This window comes from Lepidochelys olivacea (assembly GCF_965140295.1).
Source record: "Lepidochelys olivacea isolate rLepOli2 genome assembly, chromosome: 8".
NCBI lineage: Eukaryota > Metazoa > Chordata > Testudines > Cheloniidae > Lepidochelys > Lepidochelys olivacea.
Window position 1 is genome coordinate 33,006,130 of NC_140418.1, and position 23,946 is coordinate 33,030,075.

General features: G+C 41.6%; 1 protein-coding gene across 1 annotated transcript; it reads left to right on the plus strand.

Annotated features, from left to right (window-relative positions):
- Positions 1–1,525: 1,525 nt before the first annotated feature.
- Positions 1,526–23,437, plus strand: NPM1 (nucleophosmin 1). The gene is made up of 11 exons (XM_084637539.1): positions 1,526–1,683; positions 2,659–2,738; positions 10,864–10,983; positions 12,017–12,110; positions 13,434–13,534; positions 14,517–14,581; positions 15,683–15,737; positions 17,841–17,930; positions 19,939–20,046; positions 21,698–21,772; positions 23,084–23,437. Exons 1-11 carry the CDS (start codon positions 1,623–1,625, stop codon positions 23,120–23,122), a joined length of 888 nt encoding a protein of 295 aa, XP_084493665.1. The 5' UTR covers positions 1,526–1,622; the 3' UTR covers positions 23,123–23,437.
- The last annotated feature ends 509 nt before the right edge of the window (positions 23,438–23,946 follow it).

Genomic DNA, 23,946 nt, shown 5'->3' on the forward strand with positions numbered 1-23,946 from the left:
CGCATGGCTGGGCCATGCCAGCTGACTCAGGTGAAGCGGTTCCGGTGAAGGGACTGTTTGAGTGCAGACACTCCAGCTCCAGCCCCAGCTCTGGAATCCTGCCACTTTGCCTTATTGGGATCCAGGAAGTGGGTGTGTGAAGCCTGCCCACTGCTAAAGAATCCCCCCCCAGCCTAAGTGGGGGGTCCACACGACCTGGAAAACCAAATAATTACAGGGGACAACTAATGAACAACAGGGACAGGAGTGCGGTCAAAGGGTCAAATGAAGAGAACCAGACGGGGACACCAAGCAGAGGAACCCGGACAGCGCCCACTGCTCCTCAAAGGTGTCAAGGGAGTCAGTGGACGCCGCCCAGAGGAACTCTGCCCGGAGGCATGAATGAACGGAGGATCAGAAATAGGCTCCACAGTCACAGGACACTCCATTGGCCAACCTCCTCACCCTGGTTTTATAGATGGCCACTTTAGCTAGGGCCAGGAGGAGGTTGACCAGGAGGTCCCGCGACTTAGTGGGGCCACGGACAGGGAGTGCATAGATAAGGAGGTGAGGGGAAAAGTGCAACCAAAATCAACAAAATATTCATGAGGAGCCGGAATAGGGGCTGCAGCCTGCCGCACTCCAGGTAGACGTGCGGCAGGGTTTCCCTCACGCTGCAAACGGGGCACGTGTACGGGATTGGGGTGAACCGCGCCAAGTACTCGCCCGTGCTCACGGCCCCGTGAAGGAGCTGCCAACTGATATCCCCGGCGGGCCTCGGGACCAAGGTGGAATATAGGCTGGGCCACCAGTTCCTGCCACTTTGCAGGCGCTGGAGTCTGGGCTCCAGCCTGACCATCTACACCGCCCCTTAGCTCGAGCTCCTCGAGCCCAAGTCAACCGGCACACACCAGCTGCAGGGGTCTAACTGCAGTGTAGACATACCCAACAGCAGGGCCCTGCTGGTCAGGGGCGTGAAGAGGGCTGAGCTGCCTGAGGGGATCTACACTGCACAGCCCTGCCACTGTGGCGCAGCCGCTTCCTACGGTTCCCATCCTGGCAGGGGAGCACGCAGGGCTGTATAAACCGCCCGCGCGGCGGGCGGTGTCCCCTGAGCGGGTCAGGCCTCGGAAGGGCGTGTGGTGGGGGTCACAGCTCTGCCGTGGCTCTTTCTGTCGCCACACAACGCGTGACATTGGGGGCCTAGCCCCAGATGCACGCGGCTGCGGGAGAGCCCAGCCCACTTCCCCTCAGCCGCAGTTAACTTGTGTTCGCGTGGAGGGGCGCGGCTCAGGGGGGTTGCCGCGAGTGATAATAGCCAGGAGCAGGGGACACCGACCGCCATTTTGAACACAAGACGCCCCCCCTTTCCCGGGTTGAGGGGACAGAGAGCTCGCGAGAGCCCACACAGCAAGGAAGCGAAGGAGCACGCGACCGAAGCCGGCGCACGCGCAGGTAGACACTAGGGGGTCGCATGGCTGCCGCGGTGGAGAAAGGCAAGGGGAAGGGGCGGGGTTACAGAGTGCAGCTCTCGCGAGAACACGGAGGCTATATAGTGGTGTGGGGGTGGCGAAAGCTTCCCCTCAGTGCAATTCCGTCCGAAGAGCGCAGCCACTAGCCCCCCGAGGAGCAGGCCCGAGACCATGGAGGACAGCATGGACATGGAGAGCATGGGCCCTCTGCGCCCCCAGACCTTCCTCTTCGGTAACGACCCGCGCCGCCCACGATCGGGCCCGTCCCGCCTGGGGACCGCTATCCTCGCGGGCATGGCGCGGGCGCCTGGGCCCAGGCTGCTCGCGGGGTGGCCGCGCGCACGGGGGCTGAGGGGGGGGGGCGGGACGAGGGTTCGCGGCGGGGACTCCGCAGAGCCGCTCTAGGAGCGGCAGCCCCCCCACCCCTCCGACCCCACGTGGCTGGCGCTCGCACGTGGCGTCTGCTCCGGCCTCGAGCTCCTGGCAGCGGCCGCCGCTTTGTTCCTCCTGCTCCCCGCGTTCCCCAGGCGGCAGCAGCCGCTTCTCCCCGGGGCTGGTTCCCGAGCTAGCTAGTTCCGAGCGGCTAGTTCCCGGGGATGCGCTTCCCTCGCGCGCGGCGGGCCTGCAGCCGGTAAATGCCCTGGGCGCACATGGCAGCGTGGGGCGGCTGCGTCTCGGGGTGAAGCACGTGGAAGGGCCGCGCTGTGAGCAGAGAAAAGGCGTGGGCGGAACCGGGCCCCGCTTGTGAACCCCGCAGGCCCATATTTAGTACGCGATCGGCCCCACTGCAGCTAACTGTTTTAATACATTTGAATCTCAGCAGCTTTCACAAATGATTCTCTGAGACCCCTTAAAAATTACCGACACTTGCGAATTACCAATCAGGTGACCAAATAAGAAGCAAATATTGTGCTCTGCCTTTTTCTAGCGTACTAACAAATGTTCTGTCCTTTTTTTTTTTTAAAGGTTAGCTTTGGTATTGAGACCTCGCTGCGTTTCTTTCTGCTATTAAATCTGAGATGTGAGCATTGAGGAACCCTGCATTTTGTATACAAATTTAGATTTTTGAAGTGCAAGCTTGTAGGTTTTGGCTTTACTAACGTCTAATAAATAAGTACTGAAAGGAAAGACATTTTAATATGTAATAAATATATGTGCAGTTTTATAGTTAAAATATTTTACCTGTAACTTAACCGAACTTTTGCAGGTTGTGAACTAAAAGCAGATAAGGAGTATCACTTCAAGGTGCACGATGAGGAAAATGAACACCAGTTGTCACTGAGAACAGTAAGTCCTCATGCTCGGAAATTTAAGATTATGGTCCTGTGGAAGGTAGCTTTCAGCCTTCATAATCATGGGAATCATAAATGAAAATCATTGAATCACTTTTATCCTGCTGTATAGTTTTGTGTGTTGGATGTTGTGCTCCATTGTATTTCAGTGGTGCTTTTGTGAAATTTATAAAAGCTACTTAAGTATTTTGAGATAGATACTTAAAAGTAAAATTACATGAAACTTATTTTCTATTCAGTTTCCATAATTTGTATTTAAATTTCTTCAGAATTATTGATGTAATTAAAATTTACTAAGAACTCTTCTTTTTTGATGAAGAGAAATTAATTTTAAAATAAGCATGTTATGTATGTCAGATTTATATGTCGGAACGCTGTTTTGGAAAAGTAAAAACAATTTAATACAAATTGAGTAATGATTATACCTTTCACTACTGCAAAAATTAAAATACCTGTATGTCAAGCTTAAGCATTTACTTACCAAGCAATTTGTTCAGTTGCTTGCCAGTTTAAGAATTCAGGATTCTTTTCTATTGCAAGACTTGATGAAATAACTGTGTGATATCACTGCTTTTGCCATATAGCAGGGTGGATTGATTTAAGTCACTGATTTTAATCATTGCAAGCAGGAAACTTTAATTTAAATCCTCAATTTTAGTCATGTTTTGCATTTTTTCCTTTGTCTTACAGATGTTGATTTTCATTTGTTAATCAAAATATTTTGATTTGCAGCTAAACATAGCCTTTATGTTAAGTTTGGTGGTGGTTTTTGCTAGCAACATATTTAATTATGCTGTGACATATCTTAACTTACACTTAGATTCTTAATTTTTACTTGTTAGAAAATGGTGAATGATGTACTTTGACGATGGTTTTTTATTACTTTTTCTCATGCTGTATTTGGATAGAAATGCAAATTTAATTAAAATGCACAAAATAAAATTTTAACTTTACTAAATAAAACTACTTTAAATGTGCTGGTACATAAGAAAAAAGTTGAACAAAACATGGTTTGTGTTTAAAGCTAAGTAAGTCTTATCTGTAGTTAGTGAGTTGAACTGATTATGTCTGGTCACCATATCCTTCAAGATTTTAGAACTAGTAGATCTCATACAAACATAAGAATGGCCCTACTGAGTCAGACCAAAGGTCCATATAGCCCAGTATCCTGTCTTCCAAAAGTGGCCAGTGCTGGGTACCCCAGAGAGAATGAACAGAACAGGTAATCAAGTGATCCATCCCCTGTCGCTCATTCCCAGCTTCTGGCAAACAGGCTAGGGACACTATTCATAGAATCATAGAATATCAGGGTTGGAAGGGACCTCAGGAGGTCATCTAGTCCAACCCCCTGCTCAAAGCAGGACCAATCCCCAACTAAATCATCCCAGCCAGGGCTTTGTCAAGCCTGACCTTAAAAATATCTAAGGAAGGCGATTCCACCAGCTCCCTAGGTAACGCATTCCAGTGTTTCACCACCCTCTTAGTGAAAAAGTTTTTCCTAATATCCAACCTAAACCTCCCCCACTGCAACTTGAGACCATTACTCCTTGTTCTGTCATCCGCTACCACTGAGAACAGTCTAGAGCCATCCTCTTGGGAACCCCCTTTCAGGTAGTTGAAAGCAGCTATCAGATCCCCCCTCAGTCTTCTCTTCCATAGACTAAACATCCCCAGTTCCCTCAGCCTCTCTTCATAACTCATGTGTTCCAGTCCCCTAATCATTTTTGTTGCCGTCTGCTGGACTCTTTCCAATTTTTCCACATCCTTCTTGCAGTGTGGGGCCCAAAACTGGACACAGTACTCCAGATGACGCCTCACCAATGTTGAATAGAGGGGAACAATCACATCCCTCGATCTGCTGGCAATGCCCCTACTTATACATCCCAAAATGCCATTGGCCTTCTTGGCAACAAGGGCACACTGTTGACTCATATGCGCTTCTCATCCACTGTATCCCCTAGGTCCTTTTCTGCAGAACTGCTGCCTAGCCATTCGGTTCCTAGTCTGTAGCGGTGCATGGGATTCTTCCGTCCTAAGTGCAGGACTCTGCACTTGTCCTTGTTGAACCTCATCAGATTTCTTTTGGCCCAATCCTCTAGCTTGTCTAGGTCCCTCTTTATCCTATCCCTACCCTCCAGCGTATCTACCTTTCCTCCCAGTTTAGTGTCACCTGCAGACTTGCTGAGGGTGCAATCCTCACCAGCTTTCAAATCATTTATGAAGATATTGAACAAAACCGGCCCGAGGACCGACCCTTGGGGCATTCCGCTTGATACCGCCTGCCAACTAGACATGGAGCCATTGATCACTACCCGTTGAGCCCGACAATCTAGCCAACTTTCTATCCACCTTATAGTCCACTCATCCAGCCCATACTTCTTTAACTTGCTGGCAAGAATACTGTTGGAGACGGTGTCAAAGGCTTTGCTAAGGTAAAGGAACAACATGTCCACCGCTTTACCCTCATCCACAGAGCCAGTTATCTCATCATAGAAGGCAATTAGATTAGTCAGGCATGACTTGTCTTTGGTGAATCCATGCTGACTGTTTCTGATCACTTTCCTCTCCTCTAAGTGCTTCAGAATTGATTCCTTGAGGACCTGCTCCATGATTTTTCCAGGGACTGAAGTGAGGCTGACTGGCCTGTAGTTGCCAGGATCATTCTCCTTCCCTTTTTTAAAGATTGGCACTACATTAGCCTTTTTCCAGTCATCGTCCGGGACTTCCCCAGATCGCCATGAGTTTTCAAAGATATTCCTGCCCATCCTGGCTAATAGTCATTGATTGACCTAGCCTCCATGAATTTATCTAGTTCTTTTTTGAACCCTGTTATGGTCGTGGCCTTCACAACATCCTCTGACAAGGAGTTCCACAGGTTGACTGTGCATTGTGTGAAGAAATACGTTCTTTTGTTTGTTTTAAACGTGCTGCCTATTAACTTCATTTGGTGACCCCTAGTTCGTGTTATGAGAAGCAGTAAACACTTCCTTATCTACTTTCTCTACACCCGTCATAGACTTCAGTCGTATCTCCCTTTAGCTGTCTTTTTCAAGCTGAAGAGTCCCAGTCTTATTAATCTCTCATACGGAAGCTGTTCCATACCCCTAATCATTTTTGTTACGCTTTTCTGAACCTTTTCCATTTCCAATATATCCTTTTTGAGATGGGGTGACCACATCTGCAGAGTATTCAAGATGTGGGCTACAATGGATTTATATAGAGGCAGTATAATGTTTTCTGTCCTATTTTCTATCCCCTTCTTAATTATTCCCAGCGTTCCGTTTGCTTTTTTGACTGCCACTGCACATTGAGTGCATGTTTTCAAAGAACTATCCACAATGATTCCAAGATCTTTCTTGAGTGGTAACAGCTAATTTAGACCCCATCATTTTATATGTAAATTGGGATTGTTTTCCAATGTGCATTACTTTGCATTTATCGACATTAAATTTCATCTGCCATTTTGTTGCCCAGTCAGCCAGTTTTGAGAGATCCTTTTGTAGCTCTTCACAGTCTGCCTGGGTCTTAACTATCTTTAGTAATTTTGTCACCTCACTGTTACCCCTTTTTCCAGTTCATTTATGAAAACGTTGAATAGGACTGGTCCCAGAAGAGACCCCTGGGGGACACCACTATTTACTATCTCATCCTTTCACACATAGTTTTATTCATCGATTGGAAGAAGAAAACAAGCTTTCCTGCCTTTTCAACTCCTGGTTGTTTTTAACTGTTCATGAGTTAGTCATTAAACTGAAATGAAGAAAATAGCCTCTTCTGCAAATGCAGAGAATATTGCTATCAACAGCTGGGTTAGAACTTCAATAAACTCTGGTTCCAGGTGCTTAACCAGGGACTCTCTCCAGTTCAGTGGTTTGAAACTTGGCAGCAAATGTACTGCTTAATATTATTTTTGTATTTATTTGAATCATTTTAATAATTATAGTAAATTTAGCCCTTAACATAAGATGTTGATTTCAAATCTAATTTAAAATACTTACAATCTTTGATTTTTATATACTCTGCACATAATTTAATAAAGTACAGTATCTTTCATTTATTTCTTCCTAAAACATTTAATGTAGTGATCGATGCAGAATGCCAGAAATGTCTACATTTCAGTGGTGGACTGAAGTGATTTCTATACATAGTCTGTAAAGCTCCTTGAGATTTTTTTGGATGAAACTGTAAATAGCAGCAGTTGATGAAATCATGCTTAAGTGTAGAAAATGCTCTTACTCAGATTTCTTTTAATGTCTTTACCTGTTGATGAGGGAAAGAAAACCCTGGACTCAGTTTAGAAGATGTTCCTTTAAAACATATAATTATGAAGTAATTATGTATGCATGTTAATGCAGGGGCGGGCAAACTTTTTGGCCTGAGGACCACATCGGGTTGTATGGCTGTGTCTCCCCAAACAGCCAGGCGTGGCTCTGACCCCGCCCCCCTGATGCCCCCTCCAGTGAATCCTACCCCATCCAACCTCCCTGTCCCCGATGCTTGTGCGCACCCCTCCCTGTCCCCTGCCCCATCCTTCCCTCCCTGCCCCCTGACTGTCCCCCTGCCACTCCATCCTCTGACCACCCCTGCCACTATCCATGCCCCTGCCCCCTGACCACCACCCCGAACTCCCCTGCCCTCTGTCCAACCCCCATCCTGTCCCCTTACTGCGCTGCCTGGAGCACTGGTGGCTGGCAGCGCTAGAGCCGCGCCGCCCAGAGCACCGGGTCAGCCCGCAGTTCTGCAGCTGCGCTACTGGCAGAAGCTCGCAGCCCTGCACTGGCATCACAGTGAGCTGAGGCTGCGGGGGAGGGGGAACAGCAGGGGAGGGGCCGGGCAGGAGGGTCCTGCGGGCCGTAGTTTGCCCACCTCTGTTATTGAATGTTTTTCAGTTTGCTTTTAAAGAGAATAAGCATTGAAATGCAAAATTAAATTATTTTAATATTAATATTAAATTAAATTTATTTTCACAATGCTGAATATGGGTTGGTTGTCCCATATGGAGCTCTAAGGGGGATAATGGTACTTTTACAATTGTTTGTAGCTGTTTAAAAATCAAAGCAAGAAAATGATTAAATTTTGCAGTTGATAGACTTTTTACACAAGACGAGCTTAAAAAACATCAATATTTAAGTGTTACATTTTTCTTGCTTTTTCTGGAGTTTTACTGCTTAATTGTCCTTATTTTTGAAGCGTGTCAAAGACTGGAGATTGAGCTCTTGGGTGTACCCAAAATCAATCATGTAATATGAAGACTATTAAATTGTGATAAGTGAAAGCCAAATTAAGTTACATGATAGCAAAGAGCTGGGTACTTAAGTCTGCCTAGTCATTCTTGTGTTAGTTCCTATACACTGTCTCCTGTTCAGAAGAACATACAATCATTACGAGAGCAATGATTCACTTACTAAATGAAACATAACTTTACTGGAGCCAACTGTAGGTTATTCAGTCGTGGATATCATAAGAAAGCTCACACTAAAAAGTACTGTCGGGGGCGGGGGGGAATCTATACAGTCTGAAACTGATGCACAATTTTGCTGCAATCCTAACAGTGGGAAAAGGCATTGCCTCTAATGCAGTTACTGTGGGATAAGAGCCGTTCTTATTCATAAACACACTTCTAGCAGTTAAGGTGTCACATACAAACTCAAAGGAGTAAAGTTAGGCCAGTTGCCTGCCTGCTTCTCCACCACACTTCAGCACTGTCACAATCGCCATATGCTATAGGGAACACACATTTTTAGCTCTGCTTGAGTGTGGAGGGATGATAGCCATCCAGCATCAGTACAGAAAGTTTGTTCTGAAATATTCAGCATCCTGGACAGCATTTTTCATAATTTAACAAATTGTAATTTATTAATAAATGCATAGTAAGCCTCTAAAAAGTAGCCCATCCCTTAAATAAATGCTACGAAGATCAGTTTAAAAAAAATGCCATTTGAGGCTAAAAAAATCATGACACTCAAAATAAAATTCTTAAGGGTCTGATATTTAAATAAACCTCAGGATAACATTGATTTGAAAAATTTCAGGAAGTTCAATCTTTAAGCGGATTGGGTTGTAAATCAGTGGAAGGTGTATATTTTTCATAGTAAACGGGTTGATTCCCTGTATTTAATGAAGAGTGAAACCAAGCCTTTACAATAAGTTCTTCATTGGGGTTGTGGAGTGTACATTACTAGGAATTGAGATTGTATTTTTGTCTAAAAGATACTCTAGTCTAATCAAACAGGGATTAAAAAATTCCAGAAAGTTCTGTTGCCTGTGTTACGCAGTTCGTCAGATTTCGATCACAATGATCCCTTCTGAATGTCTAATCTGTAAATCTATAGTTTGTACTGCAGTAGTCTCCAGAGACCCCACTTCATAGAAAACTGTCCCTGCCCCCAGGAGTTTCCAGATGAAATATAGATATGCTAATTTACATAAATATTCTCCCAGTAGATGGGGAAGAGGTGAAGTAGATAAAATGGAATCTTCTGATTGTATGTTTAGGAGGTAAAGGTCATAATGAACTACATGTGAACTATATATACGGCAATACATGACATAAATCACTGAGTAGCCTTTCAGATGCTTAACTTGTCTGGAGTAGGTATAGAGAGGTTATTTTACCTCTATTGCGCACTGGTGCTACTGTTTCTGTGTTGAGTTTTGGGGCCCACAAATCGAGAGATTTTAATAAATTGGAGAGGGTTCAGAGAAGAGCCAGAACAATGATGAAAAAAGTTAGAAAACATGTCTTATAGTGATAGACTTGGGCAGCTCAATCTATTTAACTTAACAAAGACAAGGTTAAGGGGTTATTTGGTTACCTTCTATAAGTTCCTACATGGGGAACAAAGATTTAATGAGCCCTTCAATATAGCAGAGAAAGGTATAACACAGTGGCTGGAAGTTGAAGCTAGGAAAATTCAGACAGGAAATGAGGGGTGATGGTGGATTTTCCATCATTAACTTTAAAATCAAGATTGGGTGTCTTTCTAAAAGATCTGGTCTAGCAATTATTTTATGGAAGTATTATGGCCTGTGCTATACAGGACATCAGACTACATGATCACCATGGTTCCTTATAGATTCTGTGGCCATAAGTTACATGGCTTCCTGACGCAAACTCAGCTGCTACTCATAGCTGTTGGAAGGCTATTAGCCGCTCCTCTGAGCTGCTAATGCAGTCTCTTGCCACAAAAGGATAGGGTGGGCAGATCAACAGACATACAAAACAGTTGCTATCAGTCAGCAAAACACAGCAGAACCGTTGTCCCTGGTTTTTATGTGAAAGGATAGACACTTACCTATTCATTTTCTCCACACCATTCATGACTTTATAGACCTTTGTCAAGTCTCCCCTTAGTTGTCTTGTCTTCTAAGCTGAATGGTCCCAATCCTTCTAATCTCTCTTCACATAGAGGATGTTCCATACCCTTAATCGTTTTTGTTGCCCTCTACTTCTTTCAGTCCTAACCTTTTTTGAGATGGTGCGACCAGAACTGTGTGCAATATTGAATAAACAAGCAGTAGCCTTAATCAGATCTTATAAGATACTGGCCTCACTTTCATCACAGGTACCTGGCTAGAACTCCTGTCTGGACCAAACAGCTTTCCCCAGCCAGTTAATTGGTATGGTGTAAGTCTAGAGAGAACAAGAGGTGAGGTGGCTGTGCTGTTTTCATCTGTGCAAGTCAGTGTCCCTGGAATATCCGTTACCAGATGGATTCACCTGGCCCACTAGATCAGTTTGATCTTAGTCACTATGGTTTTGGAGAATGATGGAACTATACAAATATACAACTAAACACTATAAAAACCTTGTTTTGTTCAATGTATATTATAGCATAAAAAGTTCAGTTTGGTTACTATTTTCTCATTATTGAAAATTAATAATTCAGGTTGTATCTAACTGCAGTCTGATGCTAATTAAATAAGTCTCTGGTGGTTTCACTGCAGAAAGATATCCAAAAAACATATCTTTACTTAGTCTTAAGGGGTAAAAATACTGTTGAAATTGTGAATTACTTTCAAATACATTTTAAATTCTAAGTTTCTTCTAACAGTTTTGGCAATTTAAGAATGGTGGTTCAGCTTTTCATAAAGGATAATATATTTCACTTCTTGCATAGGTCAGTTTGGGTGCTGGTGCCAAAGATGAATTACATGTCATAGAAGCAGAGGCATTGGACTATGAAGGGAACCCTATTAAAGTCACGCTGGCATCTTTGAAAATGTCAGTCCAGCCTACGGTAAGGACAAACCTATATATTATTGATAAACTTTGGTGTCAAGTGGTAATCTCAGCTAAGAAACACTAACAAAGTAGAAATAATAAAGCAAATCCTTGTTTCTAACTTCAGGAGTTAAATGAGAATTTTTAAAATACTTCTGTTTCATTTGTATTCTTGGATGGGTCTCTGGTCAGTTCATTCTCAGGTTCTTGGACATGAGCATAACTGTCATTTAATTTGGAAAATGGAAGAATTTTTAACTTTATAAAGCTTTCATTTTAATTAAAATATGGGGGGGGGAAATTGGGTGGTCTAATGTTTCTTTAATCTCTTAATGGAAGCTTATTTTGTGCTAAGCTGGATCTGAGTGGGTTTCCTTAATTTAGAGCGATTTCAGTTATTTGTAAATCACAGTGCATGTTACTCAGCAAATGTGCACCTAGGTGTTCATTCATAACTGCACGTGTCAGTGATGAATTTCTGTTGCTTTATTCATTAGTCCTGTAGAGCCAACAAGTGTGAGATAGATGTTACTCCTTATGCATAGTTTATTCCAACTGCACCTGTGCATACCCTTTGGGGGAAGGCATTGGGTTACACAGTGGTGAAGAGATGATTATAAAGGTGGAATTGAGGGGCCAGGTAGACCCGCACAACCTATATACTGATGTTGATCTATAGTGAGATGAGAACTCAGTTTGATTCTCAGACCCCAGGGAGGTTTTTAGATACCTGCCAGGGTTCTCTCTTGGTCTTACCTGTTTAATATGAGTCTAGTGGAACACTGTAGAGCATGAGTGAGGTACTGTACTGGGTACCACTTGTATGTGGGTTATAAATAATGCCTGCTGAACATTCTAATAATTCCTTCTTGACTGTTGCTATGAGGAAGCTGCTGGTTTGTTGTGTTTGTGTTAATGCCAGCTCTTTCAGCTCTACCATTTACATTGTTTCTGCATCATTTCGGTTGGCTGCCTGTTCTGGCACTTATTATTTGGTGGTCAGGTGTTGACTAAGTTGCTGTTAAATAACCAACATACTTTCTCTTCAGGTTTCTTTAGGTGGCTTTGAGATTACACCTCCAGTTGTTTTGAGGTTGAAATGTGGTTCAGGGCCAGTTCATGTCAGTGGCCAGCATCTTGTAGGTATGTTATATTTAAAAATGCATTGAGAAGACTTACAAGTTTCATATTAGTCACAAATATAGAATACATTCTAAACCAGGGGTCTCAGACTCAAATGACCACGAGGGCCACGTGAGGACTAGTACATTGGCCCGAGGGCCGCACCACTGACCCCTGGCCCTAACCCCACTCCACCCCTTCTCTGAGGGCCTGCCTCTTCCCACCCCTTCCCTGAAATCCCCACCCCCAACTCCGCCCCCTCCCTGCCCACAGGGGGTCGGGGTGCGGGGTGCAGCAGGGGGTTCAGGGCAGGGGTGGGGGGGTGGGGGCTCAGGGCAGGGGGTTCGGCTGCAGGAGGGGTTCTGGGGGTGGGTCCAGCCTGGTGCGCACATGGGTCTGTGTGTTGCCCTGGCTGCTCCCACGGCCAATGGGAGCTTTGGGGGGGGGGGTACCTGGAGGAGCGGCCAGGGCAACACAGAGACCCCTGTGCCCCTCCTCCCCCAGGTCCTATCCACTTCCGGGAGCAGCGTAGGGGCCAGGCAGGCAGGGAGCCTGTCCTGTCCCCAGTGTGCGCCAGGCTGGAGCTACTCTAGGTAAATGCTGGTGGGGTGTGGGTGCCATGGGGAGCTGGCGGGCTGCAGAAAATAAGTACGCGGGCCGCGTGTTTGAGACCCCTGTTCCAAACTGACCAAACTGGTGAGAGTTTGTGTGTCAGCCCAGGTAAAGCTCCCTCTGCTGGACACACTAGGCCAAAAAGGACCCTTCTACAAAAGCATGAGCCCATGTTCCTCTTTCAGCCTCTGGTTTTAAATGCTATCATTAACACCCAGTTTCTTTGTTTCCTCTTTCTGGGAAAATTCCACTGCTTTGGACTCCTGCCCTATCCAGAGTAGTTGGAAAAAACTGGTGTCAGCTAAGATGTGGCCATTCCATTGTCCTAAGATTGTTCCCATTCAAATGGGAACAATGTTATGTTAATGATTCTCCATTGTCCCTGGTCCTAGAAGGACACAACCCTTACACTAATAGTATATGACTGACCCCATGTCTAGTGAAACATTCATCAATAAATTTTGTAAAATTAACCATATTTATAGGTTGAACATAGAAAGATACCCCAAATAGTCACAGCTTGATTTTTGGGTAACATGGTTGCTTACTAGTGGAAAAACTACTTCTGCATTTGTTAATTCTAAAACCCCTCAAGGGAACTCCAGTTCTAGAAAATGGACAGTGATGTGTGTTTTGAGGTTAAAAAATGACCCATTTTTTTGTAGCTCTGGGTGACCCTAATATGGTAAACACTTTGACCTTGTACAAAAATATTCATGTATTGTTTCTTAGCATTAGAGGAAGAACCAGAGTCTGAAGATGAAGATGAAGTGAAGATATTAAACACTTCCGCGAAGAGACCAGCAAGCGGAATAGCAGCTAAAACTCCACAGGTAGAGTTGACGTTTCTTATGAAGTAAGTTCAGGACTTTCTCCTGGAAGAGTTTATATCACTACCACCTAAAGCAGAGTAAGCAGCTGGATTCCTTACAGCGATTAAGGTGGTGATTGTTGACAACTGTAGGAGAAAGGTTACTTGGTACTCAGATCCTGGAAATCGGTACTAAGGACTTTCCCATACATAGTTCTAAAGTATATTTAACAGTATTTTTAAAGTCTGACTGGATGTTAGTGGTTAGCATTTTTCAGTTTGCTTTTTAGTGTAAAAATTGGGGTTGAATGTATAACTGGTGGTAGTGAAAAACCATATCCTGTGTAGTTAAATTGCAGATAATGCACAAAGATGGGCCTTGTCACATAGTATTCCATGCTAGTATTCTTTTAGTTTGTAGCATCAGCTGTATTTTTAAAACAAATGCATATCTTGGCTTATGGTGAGCATATGGTTAACTCCTTTAACTTCATCAGTGTGTAAACTTGCTTCCGGTGTTTTAGACCTTGGGCTTTCTTTTCTTGGTTCTTGTTACAGGGATTTGGTAAACCTTTTAATTTATTGACATTAACAGAACTGATTTTTCTGACTTGTCTACATCTATAAAAGTTGCAGTGGTTCAATTTTAACTTAATTTAAAAAATGATTTAGTTAAACCAGGTCCTTAAAACTCATTGGTTTTAAACCAGTATCGTTTTAGTTTGTGTCCGTAAATTTACCAATACAAAGTAATCCAATACAATTCAGGTGTAAATCAGTTTGAAGTACCAACACACAAGTTGGCACCAGGTTACTTATTTGATATAAAGTGACACATTTAAACTGGTGGAACTCTAGAAGAGGCCTTCATCTTGTTGGGGATACAGTACTGTTTATGGGAAGAGCAAATTTCTGACAAACCTTGTGTACCATCTGTATTGCACATTCAGAAAACCATTTGTTTAACTTTGTAACCAGATTTGTAACAAATCTTTTCTCTAAAGAAAAAAGCAAAACTGTTAGAAGATGATGAGGATGAAGATGACGACGATGAGGATGAAGATGAAGAGTGTGTATCTTTCTCCTTTCTTTTTGCAATGCATTTTGAAATGTTTCGTTTTCAGAGGTAGTGACTTCCAAGCATGAAAAATATGCATGACATTGAATCAAGGGTATTTAGTTCTTACTTAGCCTAGAAATTTTATAGTGAGCGTTACCTCCAAATATGATTTGGCTTCATGTGTCATGATGTTGTATAGATTACGTTCAACACTGACTCAATATTGGGAGTCTGTTTTAGGCAGTTGGGAAAGTGATGGGCTCTTTCTTTTTTAAAAAAAAAGAGATCCTCTATACGTATGTGCAAGAATTTTTTTGAAGGAAATGGTGTTGAGATATTCCAGTTCAGTTAGAGGAGCAGGGCTAATTGTCTTATTGAAGCACATAAATGAATCCAGGAGCACTTGCTGAAGTGCTTCTGTGAGAGGCTGCTGTGTTGAAAACTGTAAGGGAAAACAAATGATAAAAAATGACATCTGACCCCTTCAGCAAAACTTCTTAATCTTCTGGCAGCGCGCTACTTCTGTACTAAAGCAGAATCTAGAGGTAGCATAGGGGGTGAGAAAACCAGAGGGGAGAGAAGTGTTAGGGGCAAGTGCAAAGGTAGGCAGAAGTGGAGATCTGAAAGAAGGGAAGAAAGCCATTTAAGCCGAACAACCTAGGTTTTAAATCTTCTATTATGAACACTTTTTTGTAGAGCATCTTAATATATATTTTTCTCATTACTTTATAAATACAAAACTCTGCAGAGTATGCTGCATGTACTTGAAGTGGCAATTTCCAAGCATGAGAGAGTTTTCCTAAGTTACTCTTACTGCAGTAGTAAGTGGAAGAAAATTAGAAAAATGGTCTTTAGTGTTTGAAAGATTCTCTGCTTTGCTTGATACCCATTCTTCCAAGATGGGTAGTAAAATATTAACCTTATAGAAGATTCTTTTCAAGTTGGTGGTCTAACTTGCTTTTGACAAAGTCCACTTACTTCACTAAAACATCTTCCATTGAAAGAACAGGAATGAGGATGAAGTCACTGAAAAATGAACTGTTTGGGTTAATTGAAACAGTTATGTACCTATTGGGGTGGGCTTCTTAGTAATGTAATTTTTAATTCTAGTGATGATGATGATGATTTAGATGAAGAGGAAGAAGAGAAGATTCCAATGAAGAAAGTAAGTAGTCTTCCTATTTGAGACCATGTTTGTCTGGATTTTTGAAAACTTGCAGATCTTTAGTATCAGTCACCCTAAAACATAATGAAAATCGTGGTTACATATTTAGGTAGTAGAAACTTCTGTCTCAGATACACATGACTGTTGTAGCTTTCTGCTTATTTTATGTAATTCAGTTTCAACTTTGAGACCATTGAGGTAATGCAAAAACCCAAGTAGTTGGCTCAACCCTGTATGTACAGCCCTGCAGAAAACTTATCAGTATGCTACAGGAAATTAAACCACCGGCTTTCATTTCATTCAGAATTATTTCATCTACAAATTATATATGAATAGTTATTTAATTCAGTTTCTGTTGTCACAGTTGTGCTGCAGACTCAAAGCCTCTAACTTTTAAAAACAGTTTTGCCCAAAGTTTGTTTTTACTTACTGATACTGTTAACAGGTTAGTTGTCTTGAACTTCCAGGTTTCTTTTATTGGTTAGTCTCTAAGGTGCCACAAGTACTCCTTTTCTTTTTGCGAATACAGACTAACACGGCTGTTACTCTGAAACCTTTAACTAATCCAGTTAATCCTAGGTTTTTTCTTTGCATGCTCATACATAACGTTCCTTAATCCTCCTTGGTATATTTGGCCAACTCTCAAACTAAGTATGTGCTAGTTCAAGGGCTCCCAGTGGAATTGGGGCACATAATTTAGTAGAGTTTGCCAGGTGTGGGCATAAACATTATTGTAATTAGCTAGAAAATGAGTTGGTACAAAATTGGGTACTGGGGGGCAGAGGAGTTTGGCCTGGCAAATCCCATAATGAAAATGGGGTGCAGCCTGGTTCCAGTATCAGTTGGGCCATAGAGTGCACCTCTTCTGAAGAAATCCAGGGATTTCTTGGTAAGCTTCGGTGTTGATCACCAAGTGTGGAGGGGGATGGAAATCTTCAGATAATTTTAGGATATGTCAAGTATTACAGAAGTTTATTTTCATCTTTAAAACTTGTAAATTTATCCTGTAGGGAAACTTCTTTTATGTAAAATATCTAGCTGCCTGGGAAAAGCTTATTTGTGTTGTTTTTCACTGCAAATGATCGATTTGATGTTTAAAATTGTCAACCTGCACTCCTTAAATTAATCTTTCAGTCTTTTTGCAGACTTGGGACAGCATCACATCACTTCATATTTCAAAAGTTACCTTAATCAAAAGGGCTAGGTCTTTTAAATAAAAGCTTGGCTGGTCTGTACACAAACTTGTACTGAAATAACAAAGTGGTTTCTAATTCACAGCCTGTTTGGTTGTGAGTTCTGTCCAATCCTAGCTATCCTTCCATTTTCCATTCAGTTGTGCATATATGCTTATAACTAGTGAATTGTAGACTTATAATTGGAGTACAAACTTTGGAATGTGTTGATAGGAAATCTTAATCGCTCCATTGTGCTTTTTCTTATCTGTAGCAAGTAATTAACACTTGACCTATCAAATTCCCCATTCCATGTGTGTTCACCCCCTTAGGCCCTGTTATGTGGCAACTGTTCAAGTGCCAGTAGGAGTGCCTTTAGACCATTATTTGCCCTGCTACAGGGCAAATAGCTGATACTATATAGTGGTACCAGCTGTTTTCTTGCTCATGGAGTTTGGCATAGCAAAAGCAGCAGTGACTTGTTTGTCAAAGTAATCCGGTTTTGCATATAGGATTTAGTAGAATAAAACGCAAGGTATCTCCTATGTGTACCCCCTTTGCTCCCGAAAACCTGCATACTTTCTGCCAAAATGACCTGCATATTCATTCTACTTTCATTTGATGTAACGGACCGGAATTTGTCTGCAGTGTATCAGAAGCCCATCTTAGATTTTTATAACCTAGACAATTTCAAGTCCTTTAGATTGTGGTTATTTTCACTGCTAAAGTGAGTTCCCTCATTATGAGAAATGCAAGGAAAAATCAGTGTTCTCTTAAATGAGAATAAACCTTTCTAGTTTGTCAAGTATTAAAAAAAAATAAAAATAAATGTCTTTGTTCTAAACGGTTTACTTTTGTTCTCCAATTTGCGGTTATTACATAACTTCCTTCGATTGTGAAGATGCTAAGTGTAAAATTCTTTTAACTTCAGCCTGCCCGGGATTTGTCAGCAAAAAGTACTCCGAAATCAAAGCAGAATGGAAAAGATTCTAAGCCGTCCACGCCGGCATCTAAATCAAAAGTGAGTGACTACGTATAATGGGGAAAAAAATTCAGTTGAGTGTAACATATGAATGTTGGAAGCGGCGTAGCAGTTCTAGTTGTATTCACCCATAACTTGGTTTCTCGCTTAAAGACTGGACTCATTTCATTATCCACATCTTTTCATTTAAGGATAAAGTTAATAAGGGAACTGGGGTATACAGGCTCTTGGGTGAGCAATCAGCACTGATCTGAATTTGAAAAGAGAATGGTTTATTATCTAGGTTAGCTCAACTAACCATGGACTGCAAAGGGTAGCCAGCTCAGAGCTTAGAAACCCTGAGATACCTACTCTCTCAGATGTTTTGTTCAGCACAGAAGTGGATATGGTCTAGTCACATCCTTGTTATGGTTAGATCTTGACCACCTCCATTGAGGCTAGGATTTGCCTTTGCTCCTGTCCAGTAAGGTGACCTGTTTTGATTAATGTAAGTATTAAGCTTGAGTTCTTAATCCTATCAAATGGCCCCTTAATCAGTGCCAAGCAATTCTCATGTGCTTTTGATTCAGTGACTGCATAAAAAGCCCTTTCCGTTTGCTCTTCACTGATCACATGTGAACTGTGAACTAGGAAAGTTAGGCGGTGCTAGAAATCATTCTGCAAATTTTTGAAATCCTACTGCCATGATTAGTGAGGCAAAGGATTTCTTCTCCACAATAGTGTCCAAGCTCCTAACCAATGCATATGAACGAAGATAGCAGTCATCTTGGGAAAAGTAGCAGGCTAGATTTAAGTAAAAAAGCCATCAGTCCAGGTGATAGCCCTTCTTCAGCATTCCCTCCCCCACCCCCCCACCCCCAAAACAACAAAAACCCACACTTTCTGGAGCATGCAGGCATTTGGCTTTTTAGTAGCTTTTTGAGATTGTTTTGATTGAGAGCTATCTGAACATAGTCCAGATAAGTGAAGTAATGATGGGAAAGGAAAGATCGGGTCTAAGCCTTTGAGCTACAGTCATAGTTCAGACAACTGTTCTTTGCTAGAAAGGCAAGAAAAAATAATTTTCCAGCCAAGCAACTAGAGGCTTGCAGATGTATACTATCCCTTTAGCTGGAATTATCTATAGAATTATAATTAGTAGCTGGAGCAGACATGCACCACTGTTGATGCTGATAACTACCAGCCTAATGGTAATAGGTTGTCTTAGGGCATGGCTACACTGGAAACTTCAAAGTGCTGCTGTGGGAATGCTCCCACGGCAGCGCTTTGAAGTGCGAGTGTGATTGCGCGCAAGCACTGGAAGAGAGCTCTCCCAGTGCTCCTGGTAATCCACCTCCACAAGGGGATTAGCTGGGAGCACAGCTCCCAGTGCTTGGAGCCCGTCTACACTAGCGCTTTAAAGCGCTCAGACTTGCTGCGCTCAGGGGGGTGATTTTTCACACCCCTGAGCCAGCAAGTTAGAGTGCTATAAAATGTGTCGACAGGCCCTTAGTGTTTTTAAGTTGGGTAGTTCCTATTAAGTTTTGCCTTTTATGTTTGTCTTTGGAAGAACTGGGTAGATAATTTTCCTGAGAAGAAAAAGGCACACAGACATTTTTCTGTGATTTGGTAATATACCATTTTGTAGTACAGAACGTATTGTTTGTAACATCAATATCAATCTAAAGTTTGAGTGGTTTGTACATGTGCCCTCTTAAAACCTGTCACCACTTGAAGTGAGGAGCACAAATTAAATAATTTTCCATTTTGTGATGACTTTTCTAATACCTTATTGAAGATTGAGAACATAAAATCTACTGGTGCAACAGTCATATGGAAACTGGAGCAAGAAGGAATCATCCAGTATTAATATCCATATTTGGTCTTAGTATACTTAAATGATGTCCAATATATTTTTTATATTCAGTCGCTTCCTTTGTATTGTTTGAACAGTGTTTTAATAACTTCATTTCTAAAACAAAAGCTGAAAGTAGTGAGAGAATTATAGTAGCTTCTTTGCAATGGCAAAATCTTGACAAATGTGTAACAAACTGGCTGCTTGTTTCAGACTCCGGCATCTAATAAAAAGGAAAATAAACCACAAAGTCCAAAATCACCAAAAGTACCCCTTTCGCTAGAGGAGATTAAAGCAAAGATGCAGGCAACCATAGAAAAGGTGAGTTTAAACTGATGGAAATGTTCATTTTCCAAATGGAATACTTTGTCCTGGATTTCAAGTAGTTCAGCAATGCTATCCTGATGGAAAGGAGATGTGACAAATATCCTACTAGAAGACACTGAGACGTCAATATGAAAATGGCATTGTAGGGTTTCATGTTTTCAGTCTTCCCTGTCTTCAACATTAATTATGCACTCACACTTAAATTTCAAACTCTCTTAAAATTAGACACCTGAAGTCGTATGTAGATACCTAAATCAGCATTTAAATGTCTAATTGGTAATAAAGATGCACAAGGTTGAAAATTTGGCCCTCATTTTGTAAGTAAAAGCTTGTTGGTCTAGCCCCAGAGACCCTTGTGCGGAATCTGTTAAGGTATGGGTACTTCCTCATTCATCACCTTCAATAAAGAGTTTCACAGACTGAGTTACGCCTTCAGTAATAACTGTGTAACCACCATATCTTCAGTGAGGTTTGGCTAGGTGTAAATGATGGTATAGATGGAGAAACAGGTCGCTATTTTATTCACTTTCAAAGTAACCACACCCTTTACAGCAGACTTAACTTGGAGTGAGTGTGAGCATCTCACTTGTGCAGAGTGGGTAAATATTAGTAAGGCTGCGATTTAGTCACAGGTATTTTTAGTAAAAGTCATGGACAGGTCATGGGCAATAAACAAAAATGCATGGCCTGTGACCTGTCCATGACTTATACCTGTGATTAAATCTTGCTGGGAGGGGGAAGGAGAAGTGGCTGGTGTGGCTCTCCAGGACCACCTGAGCAGCTGACCCCAAGGTCAGCCACACTGGCCCCTGCAGAAGTCACCAAGATTGCGGAAAGTCACAGAATTCATGACTTCCGTGACACACAGAGCCCTGCATATTAGCTTTGTTTTGTCCTTCAGAGTTTGGCTCAAGCTTACCAGTCCTGCTGACCACTTATCTAATTTATAAAATACAAATTGGTTCTAAAATGTAGTCTGACACTTAGTAGAAAACTTGCTTTATCCACACTTTAAGGGTGGAAAACATACTGTGTTAAGCTTACTCATTTTGAATTGTTGGGTATATCATTGCCCTACGTGATCTAATAGTGTAAATCTTCAAAATTTTCGTAATGTAATATAATTTTGAATAGCAATTTTTTTGCTGTATGATTGTACAGGATAGGTGGTGGTGATTTTAAAAGAAAATATGGAGGGTGCTGGGGACCACAAGTCCCTGGATGTCTTTAAGAGCTTTAGTCTGCAAATTACTTGTACATTGAATTCCAGAGATGCGTTCCAACTTCATAGATGCCTCACACTTAGATGCATGTGGATATTAACAGCCAGCAATATAAGCTATAAAAATGTTGGCCACTGATGCTGAGATGTGATAGACATTATGTCTGTTTTTTTTAAGGCAAGTCAATTGCATAGGTAAGGGCCTCATACTAGGGTGATGGGTTTGGTAAAAACCTTGATGATGCTGAAAATTTTATTTTAAATAACTTTTGATGATAGGGAGGGTTTCCTGACACTATATAGTTAGCTTTGAAAATTTTTACTTGTACTAAGGATTTAAGACTTCTTAAGGGTTCTCCATTTATTGCAGCCATTCAGTGGTTTTACATACTAAACCTTTACCCTTTTTTTTTTTTACAATAGGGTTCTGCCCTTCCTAAAGTGGAAGCCAAATTTGTCAACTATGTTAAGAATTGTTTCAGGACACAGGACCAGAAGGTAACTGAATTTACAGTGGCTTGGAAAAATCCAAAAGAACTTCTGTAACAAGATTTATAGATTCTTTTTCACTTTTAATTTCTACAAGCTTTGGACTTTCAAAGGGTTACAAACCACAAACAATACCTCACATTAAATAAATGGAAACTGTTTTAAGGGTTTAGTTGGCTACGATGGAAACGCTAATGTTTTATTACATTTTTCCAGCTTTTATATGGTTAGTGAATTATCTCTTGCTTACTAAACCCACAGAATTTTCCTTTTGGCACCACATTGGCTAAGGAAATGAGCTGTGGTTTTCCCTGCTGCTGCATTTGGCAACTTGGGCAGTCTGCTCTTAAACTCCCTTTTGTTAGGGGATGGGCTGGGAAGGGGGAATTTTGCAATAGAAATTATGGCAGTCTTATTTCTTTGTCTTCCAAAGTCAACTTGACTCTTGTGAAAGGGCATGCCAAAGGCTGGTATCAGAAAGGTACAGGATTAGTTATTGCTTGACATTAGACTAACCTTGCATGTCTTAGATTTCCCTATCAAAATTCCTGAAGCATAAGGAATTTTATCATTGGAAGAAGGTTTTATGCTTTTCCTGCTTTCTCCAGTGGTCAAAGGTGTTAAATTGACTGATAGACAAAATCATAGGTTCTTGAAAGAAAATGTTTAAAAGCAGTTAGTCCCAGCTACTGAAGTTGATTTGACTTAAGTCAGGGCAGACAGAGTTCAGCCAATATTTGCCTAACTGGTCCACCACACCCTTCCTCTTGACTTTCCTTCACTAGATTCTTAGTGTGCAGTCTCTTTTTTAAAAAAAACTGCATTTTCAAGTTTTGCTGAAAAGTATATTTGGTTCAGCAAAGTGCATGGCTTATACTCTGCATAGTATGTAAAGGATTCGTTGCCACATTTTTGTGCCTCTTTCTACAAGACTTTGAGGTGTAATCCTTTTAAGCTAATCAGTATTAAAGCAGAGTAGAAACTTGCCTTTTTACCAGCCCATTGTTTGCCACAAATGGCACTTTTTAGAGGATGACAACTTCTTAACACAAACATCCAAAAACACAACTTACTATGTGTTCAACGTAGAGTTGGATACAGCTTTTTTCAGATTACAGCATTTATGTAGCTTTATTTTAATACTTTTAACCAATAGTATAAATGTGTGGAATAAAGATAAATACAGGAGTAATGATTTTTAAAATACTTCATATATACAGGCATAGTTCAGTCCAGTTACCTCCAAGTTGTACTATCCAGAAGATAGGTAATTACACCATTTTTAACTTCAACTTCTAACATTTTTGTGTATACTTTCAGGTTATTCAAGCTCTCTGGCAGTGGAGACAGACTCTGTAAGAAAGAAAACAGTTTAAACCATTCATTAAAATGTGCAGTCTTATTTCTGTAACCATTAATATTTGGCTGTCCTTTTTATATATGCTGAAAGAACTTTCCCTACTGTCTGATAAATGTCGTCCAGAATACTTTGCCAAGAATGTGTTGTCCAAAATGCCTGTTTAGTTTTTAAAGACGGAACTCCACCCTTTGCTTCATTTTAAATATGTATGGAATGTTTTGATAAGGCATAGTAGAGGTGGTGGTCAGACAAATGGAAATGGTGGGGAGACTAAATGTACATGTGAAAATAAAATTTAGTATTTTGATAAAGTACTATCGTTTCTTTATTTTTGTGGGCTTAGGGGTTGGGTTGCCTGTGTATTGAATGAGAGCTTTTAAGTTCTCATAGGAGTTGCTAAATGTATTCCATATTTTTACCCAAACATGTCTCAATCTCTTTAAATGAGATTTTTAAAAAATGAAATAGTCTGAGATGAGGACAGTGTATGAATCAATAACATGTTGAAGATTGTCAGCCTTACAAACACAACTCTTGCACCATATACCATTGATCACATGAGCTGAACGGGTGCTGAACGTTATTAAACAGTAAGAAACATGGTTGGGGGCAATGATGGATTAATCCTGGCTGCACTCATTTGAAGAAAAGACCTTATCCTTAATTTCCTAGACTGTCCCAAAGTGGCTGTCTTCCCTCTAAGGAGATTGTGTTGGGCCTAATGAGCTTTCTGTGGAAAAATTTGCAGACCTGTGCTGAAGTGTCTGCTCTTTGAGTGCTGTGGTATGCCAGTGTTCTTTGGTTTGGAGTAAACATTTTTAAG

Bases quoted from the DNA above. Each gene is read 5' to 3' on its own strand.
- NPM1 (XM_084637539.1), top strand. From the start codon at position 1,623: ATGGAGGACAGCATGGACATGGAGAGCATGGGCCCTCTGCGCCCCCAG. The intron at 1,684-2,658 runs GTAACGACCCGC...GAACTTTTGCAG, and splicing joins CCCCCAGACCTTCCTCTTCG to GTTGTGAACTAAAAGCAGAT. The intron at 14,582-15,682 runs GTGTGTATCTTT...TTTTAATTCTAG, and splicing joins GATGAGGATGAAGATGAAGA to TGATGATGATGATGATTTAG.